This window comes from Erpetoichthys calabaricus, chromosome 11 (assembly GCF_900747795.2).
Source record: "Erpetoichthys calabaricus chromosome 11, fErpCal1.3, whole genome shotgun sequence".
NCBI lineage: Eukaryota > Metazoa > Chordata > Cladistia > Polypteriformes > Polypteridae > Erpetoichthys > Erpetoichthys calabaricus.
The window spans coordinates 67476554-67493308 of record NC_041404.2 but is presented as its reverse complement, the minus strand read 5'-3'; the positions used below and the strand labels follow the sequence as shown (position 1 = coordinate 67493308).

Below are 16755 nucleotides of genomic sequence, written 5' to 3'. Positions count from 1 at the left end.
TCAATTGACCATAGTTCAACAATTAATTAATGGACCATTCTTACTGGTTTCCACGTATGTTGATCAGTTTCTTCTTCGTTTGCGTGTGTTTTAACAAACCTGATAAATGCATAATTGTATTTACGTGAGCTCTTGTCACAGCGCTCTGCGCCTGCCCCCAGTGAAGACCGCTGTTCAAAATAAGCTCACTTGACTTGAATGTGTACACATTACCGTGAAATACACAACTTGCACGAGTGACTAGCGACAATAGCACAATATTTATAACAAACAAAAAATGCATCTGAACAAAGTTGTCTTAATTTACCCTAGAACAATGCAACGTCTGTCTAGAGAGTCACCATTGGCGATGTTCTGCTAACGCGCGACTGTCTGCGAGTCGTGAACGTGTGCTGCACGTTCGCCTTCTTTTACGGAGTCGACTGCCATCTAGTGGTGCTGTGCGTGCAGGAAAACATCTGTCCACGTTGTGAGTTTTGCCTCTAGAATGAAGATGAACTAAGCTTGCTGAAAGTTGGCGTCTTCTATCACAGACCAGAAAAAACAAAGAAGGAAAGGATTTTATGTTCAGAATAAAGCGAGAACAGATTTTTTATACACGATTACAGAAATCACAATAGCGCAAGCAGGAAATGGCCGATGTGGTTGATCACTTTCGATTCTCATCGGGAAAGCGATTCAAATTTCACAAACTTCCGTTCTTTTATTTTTTTCTTGACAGACGGCGCATTCAGCCCATCCTCCCCGTCTTCACGTAAGACCCCCCCCCCAAAAAGGACATCGTGCACACAGCTCCGTCCAGGCGCGACATACACGGAGATTCTCAGCTGCAAATCGCATCTCTTTCACGCAAGTAATTATCGTTTCTTGGGTCACGGTGTGTATTTCACGGAAAAAAAGCTTTTACGGGAAACTGCTGATGCAGCGACTTTTGGTCGGTGCTGTTAGTCGTGGTGACGACTTTGATTTACTGCCATTTAGTTTATACCAAGTACTTCGGCTCCTGCTCTTTTGTTAGCCGAAAACTAAACTTTGATTTCATACTTAAATAGACTTTCCTCCTCCATATTGTAGAGTTCGGTTGGAGGCATATTTAAACTGTACAAGCGAGCCGTTAGTGACGATTGTGTTGATTTGCACGCCTGGCGTTATCGACTGTTTGGAGCAAGTGCGTGAGCTTCTTACGTTGTTGTTGTGCAGTGGTACCAGGACATTCGCACTTGTGCCAGCAGGTTATTTATCTATGCGCTTGTTGTATTCAATACAATTTGTATTGCTAAAAGAAATAAAAAGTTGCACTCTGTATTCTGTGATGGACAGGAAACCCACCCCGCCTCAAAACTTGGCGTTTTATTTTATTATGCATTGGCGTTCTGCATGTGTAAGTATGTTCGTGATTCACCGACGACTTATGGTGCCACGCGACCCTCAACGGGATTCATTTGGTTTATTAATTTACAGTACATAATGCACTTGTGTACATTATGTAAACGAGTTATTATCTATTACTTGTGTACATTAATACATTAATTTAAGTAATCTATAAAACTGTTTGGAATAACAAGATGCTGCTTATCCACTGTGCAATTCTGCATTATTAAATTGTTTTAAGTTGCTGTTTATAAATTTGTGATGATGTCAGTCAGGTGTTGTGCTCTTAACTGAAATGACTTTTTGTTGCATTAATGAATTCAACACCCAGAGAGCTTCCTAACTTGGCAATAGGTTTCAAAATTCAAGTTCACCTTAAAGACCCCACCCCCACCACCAACACATGCAAAGGTATACTGTACTGTTTGTTAGAAGGTAGCAGCCTTTGGGGGATTTTTTTCCAGACACTGAATGCTTCACTTTTCCTGGAGTTGAGCACCCAGGGCGCTTCCTCCTCTTCTTTAACTGCGTTACTGTGAGCGGGAGAGAGAGCGGATTGAAGCTTTTGGATATTCAGCAGCCCACCGCTCGAGGTCCACCACCCCGCGATCGAACCGTGCGTGAGTGGGCCGACATGTCGGCACTTTGAAGACGGCAGATCTTTTACATTGCGGGTGCCTTTTCCCGGTTATACTAAACGTGTTATATCGTCATGAAATAACATATCATGAAAATGAAGTTGACTGTATGAGAATGTCGTGTAATTAATATTGTAATATGATACATGGAACTATGGCGGAGAGCGTTATGATTGTTGCGTAATTTTAAATTTAAAGCCTGTAGAACTAGGCTTGAGAACCTTGGCGCAGCAGACGCCCCCGCAAGGCGCCCTTATCGGATAACCACAGTGCCATCCACAAAGTATGTGTTTAAGTTTTGAAAACATTAATTCATTTTATTTGTTTATTTAGTTTGCATTTTTAGGCTAAACAAAACAGTGAACTGTTGTGCTGCATCGCTTGACAGTACAGGCAACAAACCGATGTGATGATCCGTGTTCGCTCCTTCCTCTCCTTCTCTAATGCTGAGAAACTTGTCCATGCTTTTATCACATCCCGCATCGATTATTGTGATTCCCTACTGGCAGGTGCCCCTTCTAATCTTATATCACAGCTTCAGCTTATTCAAAACTCAGCTGCAAGAGTCCTTACTCGAACCAGCAGCAGCGAGCACATCACACCCATCCTGCTCCGTCTTCACTGGCTCCCTGTGTCTTACAGAATCGAATATAAAATCCTACTAATAACCTACAAAGCCTTAAATAACCTCGCACCAAAATACATCAATGACCTTCTCCAACACTATGTGCCTGCCCGCCCACTAAGGTCCTCTGATTCTGGTAATCTTGTTGTGCCCCTCACTAATCTACACTCCATGGGTGACAGGGCCTTCAGCTGTATAGCGCCCAGACTCTGGAATGACCTACCGAAATTAATCAGGTCAGCTGACTCCATGAATTCTTTTAAAAAACAACTCAAAAGTCATCTGTTCAGGAAGGCTTTTAGCTCTACTTGACTTTATTACCCTTCTCTCAGTTTACCTCTCTGTCAAGTTGCTAATGTAACCTGTGTGTGTGTGTGCTATGCCATCAATTATGTTGTCTGTTTTTTTTTTTTCCAGAATTCACTGTCTTAATCTTCTTTATTTATCTGGTTTGTACAATGCTATATACTGTATACACTGCCGTTCTTTATTATATTCTGTAAGTGCCTTGAGCATGGGAAAGGCGCTATATAAATAAAATGTATTATTTTTATTATCCTCGAAATCTGCAGACTGCAAAGAGTTCATCAAGATAAGAAAAGGCAAACATCTAAGCGCGGCTCGAAGCAAGCGATTAGCAGAGCGAGCCATTGCTAAACTTTACCAAAGGTAACGATGTGCTTGAACCATCAGAGGGAACTGGCGAAATGTGAGCTTCAGAACCGCGGTGAGCTCAGCAGAAGGCACTTGTTCGTCTTGTCCTCCCTGCCTTCTTCTTCCCACGAGCATATAAAATGTGCCGGGCAACCTGGCTTCTCCAGACGCAGACAGAAATAACGACGTGCAGTTTTTGAATTGAATTAAGTACGGATTAACACTGAGGTCTCAGAATGTTTCACTATTGATACGTTAACACGACAGCAGAGAGAAGGAACCCGCGACAACACAAAGTTGGAAAATGTCAGTTGTCTCAGAATTCTATCAGTTCTGGGCTCACTGTTATATATACTGTATATAGCTATGATTCAGTCTGAGGTGTTTAAAAAATTAGTGAAGCAGCACGTTTAATAAAACTTAGGCTGATATCCCCGATGTAGCTTGATTATCAGTAAAGTTCGTATTTTTTTCCTATTATATAATTATTCTCACTCATCTTACATGGGGGAAGTTTACCGGTTCCCCTTAGTAGGTTGCATATGGTGGACTGCAGTCCTTGCGATACTTGCAGGACTGAACGAGAAAGAGCAGCAGTAGTACATTGTACATCTTCTCTGTAAACGCCATAGGATGAGTTTTGTTCAACAAATGAAGTGCTCTTAGAAAGGAGTAAAACCAATCTGAAACATGAATGTCACAGATCGTGAAGGCGTCCCTAGAACTGCATCGCAACTTGTTTTTGTGTGAGTTCAGCACTTCGATGGTATTTTATTTAGCGCTTTACATGAAAAATGAAAAAAAGGGTTTACAAAAGTTTCTGTTGGAACTGCAGCTTACTGTGTATGTAAAGCCCGTGTAATATCAATATAACAATTCGTAATCAAGCATGTAACAATATTGGGAATCAAATGGGATTCCCAAAAGAGCTTAGAAACCTCACAATATGAAGAAGAAGAAAAGGATGATTTGGCTTCTGATTGATAACTGTGCTGCCCACAACAGGCTTCCGCATTTAAATAATGTTGGTATTGAATTCCTCCCACTCAATTGCACAGCAGTGCTTCAGCCATTGTATTTGGGCATCATTCGCACCCTGAAAGTGTATTATCGCAAGGAAATGCTGAGAAAAATTCTCGTCAGCATAACTTGTAGACAGGAAAAGATTATAATTGATAAAAGTTAAAGAAAGCACTATAGCAGCAAATACAGAATCTCATTACAACGAAATTTTCATTACAACAAAATATTTTTAGGTCCCTGGCAGTTCGTTGTAATGGAATTTTACATGTATTTGTTTTTTGTACCTTCATTTATAATACATCTACAGCATGTCATATGCAAAAATTCTCTTTTTCTCAAATGTGCTCATTTTTGAAATGGGAAATGGCCCACATAAATGGTTACATCTCACATGTAAGTGTCCAACTTAAATGGTAAATGTCTCTGCTAAATGTCAAACCTAAATGCTAAATGTCTCTGCTAAATGCTGTCAAAGTTAAATGTTAAATGCTCAAATTAAATGGCTAAATGTTACACTTGAATGGTAAATGTCCAATTTAAATGGCTAAATGCTACACTTAAATGCTAAATGTCACACCTTAATGCCGAAATATTTCATTTAAATACTAAATATCTAACTTAAATGTCAACATTAGTCTGTGTCTGATCATTTTTCTGTATAAATGGCAAGTTGATTGTGTTAATATACCATGTGTAATGTAAATTTACAGATTTGAACTGTCAAATGTAAATATGAAATGTTTAAACATTCAGTGTCAAAATTGGAAACTGGGCAAATTGGTTACACTGACTGTCTTCTATGTCTGCATATCAGCTGAGACAAGGTGAGAGTGAGAGTGATTATATAAATAAAAAATTTGCTGATCTTGGGTCAATTATTAAATAAAATGTTCCATAGAGAACCATTTCAGAAGCTCTGAACTGTGTCTGTTGTTTTCCTTGGCTCATGAGAGACCGGAGGTCTTGACAGGAATGTAGTCTGTCTTGAACTTGAGGTTACAGGAGGAGGCTCTGGCATTCATAAGTGGGTTAAACAAGCTGAGCTAAGAGAAATTTGCCTGAAAAATAATAATGTGAGATAGTTTCTTTTAAGCTTCTAGGTTTTTTCTGTAAGAATTTATTTCTGTGAATAGAAGTTAGATCTTCCTACCTTTCCTTCTGGAAAAAATGTGCTAACATTTTCTTTTGGTGATACCTTAAATTTGTGTGTGTCTGAAGCAAGGCCATCATCTTTTTCAATTTGCAGCTATAAACATGGCCTCTAACATGTCTTTTGCAGGTTCCAACCTGAGCTCTGATTCCTTGTGTGATCCTATGAAAGTCGTTTAATCTGCCTGCATTCTGAAGGTAAGAATGCAATTCTGTGTTTTCTTTGTTTCAAATGCTTCAGCTACTGGAGATTATCCTGTCAGGAATAACTCCTTGATCAAGTTCCACTTAATCACAGGGCACACAACACCATCCTGCCCTCACAGCTCACCCATTCAAACCCCAATTCACCCACTCACCCACACACTCATTTATTCCCACCTGGCCAAATGTCTATTTCTAGTTAATTTGCCCCATAACTTTTTTCAGAAAACATATGGTTAAGGTGTGGAAGAAGAACCTATTTTGTGAGTTAAACAAACATACAATCTCGAGAAAACTGGTCTGTGGAAGCATTTCAGCACAAGCTACATAATGTATTGTATGGTACTGTAATCGTTGTGGGTGACATGGTGGCACTGGTGTTGAACTGCCACCTCATCTAGCTTAGGCTGTAGGTTAGGTGCCTGACTGTTTGTCCCCCAGTGTTCACTTGTGATTGATTCTAAAGTCCAAATATCTGCTGTAAGTTGGTGCATTTGTGATAATTTTGTTTGAGCTGGCTTTACAGCTTTCCCCGTTCTCATTTGGAAACATTGTCTGTCAGTGGTAAATCCATAGATGGCTTCTGTACAATATGGAAACAGTGTTTTACCACAGTGAAGTGTTTACTAATGAGAAGTTCAAAAATGGTCAGACAAGTGTAAAGAATGAAGAATGAGCAGGGTGTACTGATGACACCATTCGACAAGTCTGTACACTGATTCTGACAAACCAGTGAGAAATTCGATGCCTGGTACACCTTCATCCCGTAAAAAGCTAATTACTTGGTGCTCTTCTTTGCTGCAAGCGAAGAGCCGAGCATTATCACAAAAGTGTGGATAATTACTGACACATCCTCGTATATTACTCTGGTATGGGTGGCTGTGTGTCCTACAAATGACTGTTATCCCGTGCTTTCTGCCCAGAGCCCAATACCTCAAGAAGGCATTGGCTTCCATGTGTCAAAAGAAGGTCCTATTCTTAAGTCTAATGGTTTCTCTCATCAGTGTTATGCTGCTGATACACAGTTTATACCTGTTGTTCCCCCCAGAGGACCACAAAGTATCAGCTAGAATCTCTGCATGTTTCTCTGATTTTGCAGCCTGAATGATGGAACACCATCTCCAGCTCTGGCAAAGATGGACCTTCTTGTTATTCCTGCTTGTCTGTCTATTCAGCGCCACATCTCTGTTCAGCTTTGTTCATTATCACTACAGTAATACCTCCCAAGTCAGTACGCAAATTTGGGGTGGTGATTGATGACCTGCTGTCCCTCGTGGGCCACATTACTATGGTCTCACAGCCTTACAGATTCACTCAGTACAATATGCATAAGATCAGACCGTGTCTGACAGAATATGCAGCACACTCTTGGTCCAGGCTTTTTTTTTGTCATGGTTAGACTACTGCAATTCTCTTCTGGCAGGAGCACCAGCATGCGTTACAAAGCTACTGCAGGTAATTCAAAACACAATGGCACATCTAGTGTTTAAGCAGCTGAGGCAGACACATCACTCCTCGCTCCAGATCACTACACTTGCTTCCTGTAGTGGCACATATTAAGTTGAAATCATTGACACTTGCCTCCAGAGTAGTCAGAGGGCCTACACCTATATATATGGAGACACTTATGAGGTCCTATGCTCTTTCATGACCACTCAGATCTGCTGATAAACAGTGTCTGGAGATGCCACTTCTGCATGGAATCAAATCTCAGTCCAGGCACTTTTCTTGTGTAGCTCCTGGCTGCTGGAATGAGCTGCCACCTCCATTTGAAATTCTGACTCCCTCGATGTGTTCAAGAAGTGTCTGAAGACTGTCTTGGTTGGTTAATTTTTATCTAACCGTTAGGTTTGTAAATCAGGGACTTGTAACTAGATTATACTTTGTTTAGAGCTCTTCACTTGTGGTAATCTACTTTGTACCTTTGTCCCATAACACTTATCCCCAAACAGTCCCCAAACTAATGTTTACTTGAGTATGTTGACCTCTTTTATAAATTGTTTTGGAAAAAATGGTCTACTATGAAAATAGATGCATATGTAAATGTAATGCATGAAAGCAGTTCTGGACGGGAGCTAGACGCCATTCTTTTTGTGTTAATGCCTAAAATTTCACTAGAAGCAGAACACTGAATTTCACTGCGAATTCAGTTTCACATGAATTATTTCACTCTTCACTATGTGTAAGGTTCTAGTAAAATACCTTCATTTTATACAGTTAAAATTTATAAAAATAGTAAGATTATATATGTAAGAGTTACCTCTGTCCAATGTAGTCCAAAATTTTTTTGTAAACACAAAGTTACATAGGTTTTACCCTCTTCAGTTGACTGCTATTTAAAACTGTACTCCTTGCCGCTGGACTATGTCACCTTATACCCCAGAATTCCAAACCCAGATGCACCACTTCCTCCTTTCTGCTTATTTACTATAACAATATCCATATCCATTGTACCATAACCATATTCATCTGCCAATCCAAGCTTACTTCGAGACCAGCAAAGCATGCTGGGATCTAGAGTTAAAGGAATAGAAAGCATATTAAAGGGACCTTTCACTTCTAAAAGACCAGATTTTCTCCCCTCAATAAAATGTACATAAAGAGTGTTACAAGCATAGCAACATTGGGTGCTGTTTTTAGACACTATATTTTGTTGTATTGGTTAGTTTTGTTTTGCACTATTCTTAATGGAGCCATATGTGCGTGTAATACTGTAGATGACGACATCAGATTTTTAAATGAGAAGGAACCAGAAAATGAAACATAGCCAATATAAATAGGCAACGGACGAAATCAGAAAGTCAAAATGCACTATGATCAAGGCCAAACAAAAATTGTAAATCAAAGTCAAGGATGAAACTAGTTCTTGTGCCAGGTAATTCTATTGAAAAAAATCAAATGCAAAGTTTTGAGGAAATTTATCCTTAATCTAGTGAATTACACTGACCTTGAAACTCTCACACCAGTGTGTCACAGGTTGTGACTTCTGAAACCACACCCCTTACAAACAGGTCACTGCATCGTGGCAACACATGTGTGGAATGGCAGTGTCCAAAAACTAAGTGGCATTGGAAAGAATGCAAAAATAATTTAACTAACTTAAATACACTTTTTACCTCAAAACTAAAATCAGTGATAAGAAAAAAATAATAAAATCTATATAAATAAAATCATAAGCTGTTTTCACTTGGATCTGTCTGTTTGTCTGTTTATTTGTTCTCTAAGTGCACAAAAACACCTGAACTGATCTTGACGAAATTTGGGTGTGCCTTGCTGTTGGTGCAAGTTAAAATATAAGCTATGTACGCTATTGGGAAGAAAGTTATAACGGGGTGGGTGGGGGGCACAAAATTCGAATATTACCTTCTTTAGAGTAGAGTATAACTAAAGACACCTGATTACATGGCCATCAGCCCCATTCTGGATTCTTGTGGTTCCTGGTTTCAGTGAAAATAAAATACTGATTTATCAGAAAGCCTGAAGTCCTCTTGCTGAGTAGCCTTCTATGCAAGTTTATTTGGTTAATTTCAGATAGTGATTTAACTGATTATAAGTGTCTCATCTCTGTTTTTTTAATCATCAGACAGGTAAACAATGGAGCCCAGCATCACAGATATGATCTTGAAGCACTTGGAAGAGCTTGGTGAACAGGATTTCAAACGATTTCGTGAGAAACTGAGAGAACATAAAGTACATGGGTTAAAGATTCCATGGAGTGTCCTAGAAAAGGCTGACTATTACGACACAGTTAATAATATAGTTCGATGTTTTGATGACAATGCTGTGGTGGAGTCTGTGAAAATCTTGGAGCATATTGGTAATAGGAATGTGGCTGAAAAACTTAGAGCTGAACATAAAGGTAAGGAAATGCCATTAGCAGTTAAGCAGTATATCTAAAATGCTCTTGGGAATTAACATGCCATTATCAATGTAAGGGAGGCAGTTATGATGCTGTTTAGTTATTGTGTTCTAACCATCATAAGAAGGCCAAACACCTGTTTTTCAAGTGAAATCAGCTAATCTATGTGATTTATTCCACATACACAAATTGGATTAATCAAAATTCAGGATCAAAGAGAAAAAAATTAATCCTAGCTGGTCCAAGGCTTTCCAAGACATAATATGTTTGGTGGATGTCTTGATCACATAGGCACCTAAAGATATTGAAAATAGGCCCACAGTCCATCTGGAGTCACACAGCTTCATTCGGTTTTACATAAATTGCCTCTCATTAGTAAACTTAGGCCAACAAAACCAGGGAATGGAATTGATCAAAGTTTGTTTTTAGCTCCTTTGAATGGTTCTCTCTTGTTTTTAGTAAAGAAAGAAACAAGGGAAAATGCCCTTTTGCAGGAAAAGAACAAAAGAAAATGCTAGTGAGAGTGAATGGAGATGCTGAGGAGTGTGTAGAACCAGTGGAGCTTAAGTGGGTGACAAATCCAAATGCCTGAAGCACAAAGAATGTCAAAAGTGTGAAGGAAATCAAACATTTTGTGTGGTTTGGGTATGTGTAGAAGTCCCCAATTAACTTGTGTGTTTAATATTTAGAAAGTCTAGTAAGAGGTATATCTGAAATTACTAACAGTGTGGAAAAGTAAAAGGGAAATTTAACCAAGAATGTGGGAAATCTAATTTGAGCAATAGGAGAATTCTGATGTTGGTCTTTGTTGTCTAGCTTCAATTCTAACCTGTCCGTGTTTTATAGCTTGATTGTCACTCCTCAGAATCACTTTAATAAAGATCCACTGCGCCTTAACCCTCTTCTACTGGCAGACGAGAACTGCACAGAATTTCTATCCAAACGAATCAGCTTCTTCCTAGAGACAAACATGCCCACAGAGGTCTCCGCAGGAACACTCTGGGAAACTCTAAAGGCCTTTTTAAGAGGACAGATTATTTCATTTGTTTCCCACAGAAATAAATTAGAAACCAAGAAAATATCAGAGCTAAGAAGCGAAATTACTAGAATAGATGAAGAACAAGCCAGGCGTCCAAGCGAAGCTCTTCACAGGAAAAGGCAGGCCCTGCATACAGAACTTAACATCTTAACAACTAAAGAAACTGAACAACTTATTTATAAGTCTAGACATCATTACTATGAACACGGAGAAAAAGCTAATAAGCTTTTAGCTCAACAAATTCACAAACAAGAAGTTCGCAATGCAATACCAGTAATTACCAACACGAATGGTGAAGAAATTATAGACCATAAAAATATAATGCACACATTTAGAGATTATTATAAATCCTTATATTCTACTGAGCTCAAAGAAGACAACACACAATCTAATGCATTTCTGGATACAATACAGACACCACAAATAGATGCTTTAAGTGCTGAGGAACTGGATAAACCTCTAACGCTAACAGAATTACTAGATGCTATAAAGTTACTACAAAGCAGGAAATCAGCAGGCCCTGATGGTTACCCCGTAGAATTTTATAAGAAATTCTCCACTCAGCTAGCTCCCTTCTTATTGGCAACATTTACAGAAGCTAGAGACAACCAAATACTACCTCAAACATTTCGACAAGCACCGTCTTTCCTAAACAAAATAAGGACTTGTTACAATGTGCATCATACAGACCAATTTCATTCCTGAATAATGATGTTAAGATACTCTCAAAAATTCTAGCTAGAAGGATGGAGAAAGTGCTGCCCTCTGTAATATCACAGGATCAAACTGGATTTATTAAAGGCCGACATCTATCTTCCAATCTCCAACGCTTGTTTAATGTTATATATTCACCAGCAAAATCAAACACCCCAGAGATATTACTATCATTAGACGCAGAAAAAGCATTTGATATGATTGAATGGAACTACCTTTTCACTGCATTGGAGAAATTTGGGTTTGGCCCGAATATTTGTGCATGGATCAAACTACTGTATACCAATCCAGAAGCTTCAGTTTGTATTAATAACATTTGCTCAGACTACTTTAAGCTAAAATGTGGCACCAGACAAGGATGCCCCTTGTCACCACTGCTGTTTGCAATCGCCATTGAACCACTGGCGGTTCACTGCCGAAATTCTTATCAGATAAAGGGGATTGTCAGAGAAGGACTGGAACAGAAAATTTCACTATATGCAGATGATATGGTTTTATATATATCAGACCCAGAAAACACTGTCCCTGCAGTTCTAACAGCACTAACAGAATTTCAAAAGATATCTGGTCTTAAAATTAATCTGAATAAAAGTATACTCTTTCCAGTGAATTCACAAGCATATAATATCAGATTGGACACCCTACCTTTTACCATAGCAGATCAGTTTAAATACCTAGGGGTAAATATCACAAGTAAACATAAAGCTCTTTATCAACAAAATTTTGCCGTCTGTATGGAAAAAATTAAGCAAGACCTGGATAGATGGTCAACCGTTCATCTCACTCTAGCCGGTAGAATTAACGCTGTTAAGATGAATATCCTTCCTAAACTTCTTTTTTTATTTCAAAATATTCCAATATATATCAATAAATCATTTTTTAAGCAATTAGATTCAACAATAATCTCATTCATTTGGAACTCAAAACACCCACGTATCTGAAGAGCGACCTTACAAAGACCTCAGGCAGAAGGTGGCATGGCTCTACCTAATTTTCAGTGTTATTACTGGGCAGCAAACATACAAGCCATTAAAACCTGGACACAAATAAATGAACATACACAGGCTTGGTCCGCAATAGAAATAAAATCCTGTAGTACTTCTTTATACTCCCTGCTCTGCTCTCCAATAAATGCAAGTTATCGCAAATATACTAATAACCCAATTGTGCTTTACTCACTCAGAATATGGAACCAAATTAGAAAGCATTTTAAGATGGAAAATCTTTTATCGGTGGCACTTCTGCAAGAAAACCACCTCTTTCAACCCTCGCAAACATATCCAGTTTTTAATACCTGGAAAAGTTTTGGGATTAAAATGCTCAGAGATCTTTATATAGACAACATATTTGCATCTTTTGAACAATTACGTTCCAAATTCAACCTCCCAGCTACACATTTCATTCACTATCTTCAAATTAGAAATTTTGTTAAACAGAAATTGCCCGATTTTCCCCACCTCACACCCTCCACAATGCTGGAAAAAATACTGCTCAATTTCGAGGAATTAAACACCATTTCTGCATTATATAAAATCCTATTAGAGTCCCTACCTTTCAAAGATCCAAGAGGACATTGGGAAGAAGATCTCTTAATCAATATATCAGAAAAGGAGTGGAAGGTAGCAAAGCAGAGAATTCACTCGAGCTCCATATGAGCAAAGCATAGAATTATTCAACTAAAAATTATGTATCGAGCTCATCTGTCTCACTTAAAACTGTCCAAAATGTTTCCAGGGCAAGATCCAACCTGTGAACGCTGCAACCAAGCTCCTGCCTCACTGGGTCACATGTTCTGGGTCTGCACCAAATTAACATCATTTTGGACAAAAATTTTTAAGTGCCTTTCAGACAGCCTTGGGGTCACAACCCCTCCTATCCCATTAACAGCTGTGTTCGGGGTTCTTCCAGACGGACTTCAAGTGGAAAAGGATAAGCAAACGGTGATTGCATTCACTACACTTTTGGCACGCAGACTTATTCTGTTAAATTGGAAGAATCCTAACTCTCCTCTGATAAGTCAGTGGGAAACCAATGTTTTATATTATTTGAAATTGGAAAAAATCAAATTCTCAGTTAGAGGATCTGTACAAATTTTTTTCAAAACCTGGCAGGATCTGATCAATATTATTTTAGAATAAGAGAAATAACTATTACCGCATTTAATTCCCTTCTCCATCTCTTAATTACATATATATTTATTTCTCCCTTTCCTTTCCTTTGCTTATTGTTGTCTTATTAAAAAGCCCTAAGCAATTCTCCTTTAGCTAAGCTCTCCTTCTCTGGGGTGGGGTCTGATTTGTCTTTAATTTGTTTGGTTATAAATTGATTTATTTGTATGGAATGATTACAATAAAAATTAATAAAAAAATAAAAAATAAATAAATAAATAAATAAAGATCCACTACGGTGTGCCATGGCTTGCCTTATCGAAAAAAAGCAGTTTTATCATTTTGCTATTTGTTCACATTTTACTGGTTTGAGGAATTCCATCAGTTACTCAACTCTGGTGCCATTTTTGTTTTTAATGTTGCACGTGTTGCAATGTGATGTTAGAGTGCTGTGCATCCATGAAAAACATGGAAACGGGCAGATTTAAAAACGCAGAGTGTAGAATCTGAGCAGTAAATTAGTAGAATAAAATCAAAATAGTTTATTTTCAAGCTAAGGTTAAAGCTGGAAAAACTGAAAGCACCAAAACAACAAAACCCAAAAATCAAAGTTCCGTAAACAAGCAGAGATTCCTGACTACAGAAGCTCTTAACAGTACTGTATCTATTGAGAACACTATCGTTTTGAATTTATTAATAGACTTGGATACTTCCTACTTTCTTGCATACAGACAGAAAGATGACATTAAAATAGTCACTACCAGAAGTGATGTGCTAGCAATGTTACTAACAAAAGAAATCCTCAAAATGGTTGCTGTTGTAGAAAACAAAATGGTGCAGCACCAAAATAAAATAAAAAGGTGAAAAAAATTAACACTTAGAAAACAAATCCAGTGTCAAAAATAACAACAGGCATGCTCCAAAGGATGTTTCAAAGCCATAAAATGTAAAGAAAAACATGGCATTATTGCAAACCAAAAGTGTAAAATAAAATACAGTATGTGTACATGATGTCACGGCAGCCATCTCTAAAAAATTGAGAAGCAGATTGTTTAGTGTTTGCAGTTTTTTTTCTTAAAAAATAAAACCAACAACACAAGAAAGTTAGCTTCTTGAACAGTCTCATTTGTTTTCAGGTTTTCTTTTTGGTTTTGATCTCTTACCCGCTTTAAGACATAATCACTTCAGTGCACCCCTTTTGGTTCTGGTTGCTTAGGTGAATTTGGTGTTTACTAAACTAGTTTGTCTGACTACTCCCTTGGATTACTTCCGGGAAGCCTATCACCACTTATAAGTAAGAAGCACAAAACTCTGATTAAGAACTGCATTTGCTATCTTAACTAATGATATCTAGACTAGAAAGATAGATCTGCTGTGAACAGCCTCTACTTTGGTAATTTGGATTATGATTTTGTCTTAGCATCTAGGTTAGAAAAAACTCTGCTACTTTAAATAAACACTGTGTTGCTCAATGAGACAAGCTATTTTTTATGTTTCCTAGCTGAAATAACTACGTCAGTGGTTCAGATAAGTCTATTGTATTAGTCAAGTGCCTTATATAAGATGGTAAGGTGGTGGTGGTGTCTTGTGTTTGACTCACACATGCACATGTATACCAAGGATGTCTGCACCATAGTTACATACCTTATGACTTGACAAGCTGCATGCACCAAGTTACAAAGAGGAATCCAACTGAAAAAAAACTATAAAAAAGAGGAAAAGCAGGGTTCGATTATAATGAATCACCCAGAAGTCCAGTAATTCCATGGAATCATGGTTAAGTTGACCTTTAATGAAACACAGACACTAAAATTGAATTAGACCAAATATTTTACTAGCATACCACTTTTATATCAGAGAGCAGCACAGAGGTACAGGTATTATCACTGCTGCTTTGCTGATTCAGTACCATGGGTTTGAGTTTCATGTTTAGTTCCTTGGTGTTGGTGTATGAAATGTGTCCTCCTTGTATCTGTGTGCTTTTTCTCACTGGCTACTACTGTTTTCCACACAGTGGTGTGGTGGTTGTGAGGGAGAAAGAGAGATGAGGAAGATGAGATGCCACGTACACGTCAGTTTAATCTTAAACATTTGGCTTTAACTATCAACTTGTGAAATGTCAACGGATATGCTATTAAAAGTAGTCATTATAAGCTTAAAGTAGATGTTAAGTTCCCATCATGAAACGCACAAATATACAGAGTTAAATATGGTTTTAAACTTTCAATTCATATTACCAGTCAGTAATAAATGTATTTAATTACTTCATGCCTATGTGACTTCGTGCATACAAACCAAAGCCAAGTGCTGGCGTTCAGTCCATTGAGAAGGGATCTGGTATGCCAGTGTAGACTTTCGCACGTTAACTCCAAGATTAGCAGTTACCCTTTCAAGAGCCGATTCCTGTGTCAGTAAAACACCAAAATTGTTCCAGTTAGAAAGACTTTACACAACAACAGTCTTAAGGCAGCATGTACTCTGTATTTTGCCTCTTCTGATATCCTCTATTTTTGTGTATCTGTTATAGTAAAAGGCTTCACATATTTAGATAACATGTGATATTAGGTAAATGGAAGCAGAATAAACATAATTTCCAAATTGTTGCTTAATGTACTAATGAATCAAGGTATCCAAAACATGTGGTAGTTGTCCTCTTAGTTACCAACTTAGCAAGCTAGCCAAAGTTAATGAATAATGGATGCAGCTGACTGAACACAACACAGCTTGCCCCTGTGAATCTAAATCTCACCATTTATTGGTGAAGTACCATATATATTCGTGTTTAAGTTCTCCCGCGGATAAGTTGGGACTTGATTTTACTGTATAATTTCCAGTATTTTATAATGTTGGTCGTATAAGTCGAATACGGAAAACTCACACTATTGGTCCAAGAGATTATGATATGCTAACACCACACGGAAATACCCAAACTATTTTGAAGCAATGTTTGCACTGTTTTGTGTTGTTTGTATCTCACACCCTCATTCACCTTTATCGTAAGCGCATCCCTTATCTACGATGGAGCGTTTTATCAGAAGAAAATATGAAGCTGGTTTTAAATTAATAGTAGTTGAAGTGATGAAAGAAATTGGTAACTGCGCTGCTGCAACAAAATTCGATGTGTCTGAGAAACTGATGCGAGATTGGAGGAAGCAAGAAGATGTAAAAGAAGGAACTCCGAGTCCAGCTCAGGGCGGCGAAGGAGCAGTACAGGAGAAAGCTGGAGCAGAAGTTGCAGAATAACAGCATGAAGGAAGTGTGGGATGGGATGAAGATCATCACTGGCTGCAACTCGAAGCAGGGTGCCACCATCGAGAGAGACGTGGAGAGAGCAAACCAGATGAACAACTTCTTTAACAGGTTTGACCACC

General features: G+C 38.3%; 1 protein-coding gene across 5 annotated transcripts in view; it reads left to right on the top strand.

Moving 5' to 3' along the window:
• Positions 1 to 612: 612 nt before the first annotated feature.
• LOC114660524 (NACHT, LRR and PYD domains-containing protein 6-like) overlaps positions 613 to 16755 on the top strand; it is a 48705-nt gene continuing 32562 nt past the window's right edge. The window contains exons 1-3 of one of the 5 annotated variants that reach the window (XM_028813272.2): positions 613 to 853; positions 5591 to 5658; positions 9252 to 9523. In XM_028813272.2, coding sequence (XP_028669105.2) covers positions 9259 to 9523 — 265 coding nt within the window. In that variant the 5' untranslated portion in view covers positions 613 to 853; positions 5591 to 5658; positions 9252 to 9258. Of the gene's footprint in view, positions 878 to 5276; positions 5385 to 5590; positions 5659 to 9247; positions 9524 to 16755 lie in introns of those variants that run through there. The other 4 variants (XM_028813269.2, XM_051933488.1, XM_051933487.1 and 1 more) reach the window with 4 other exon arrangements.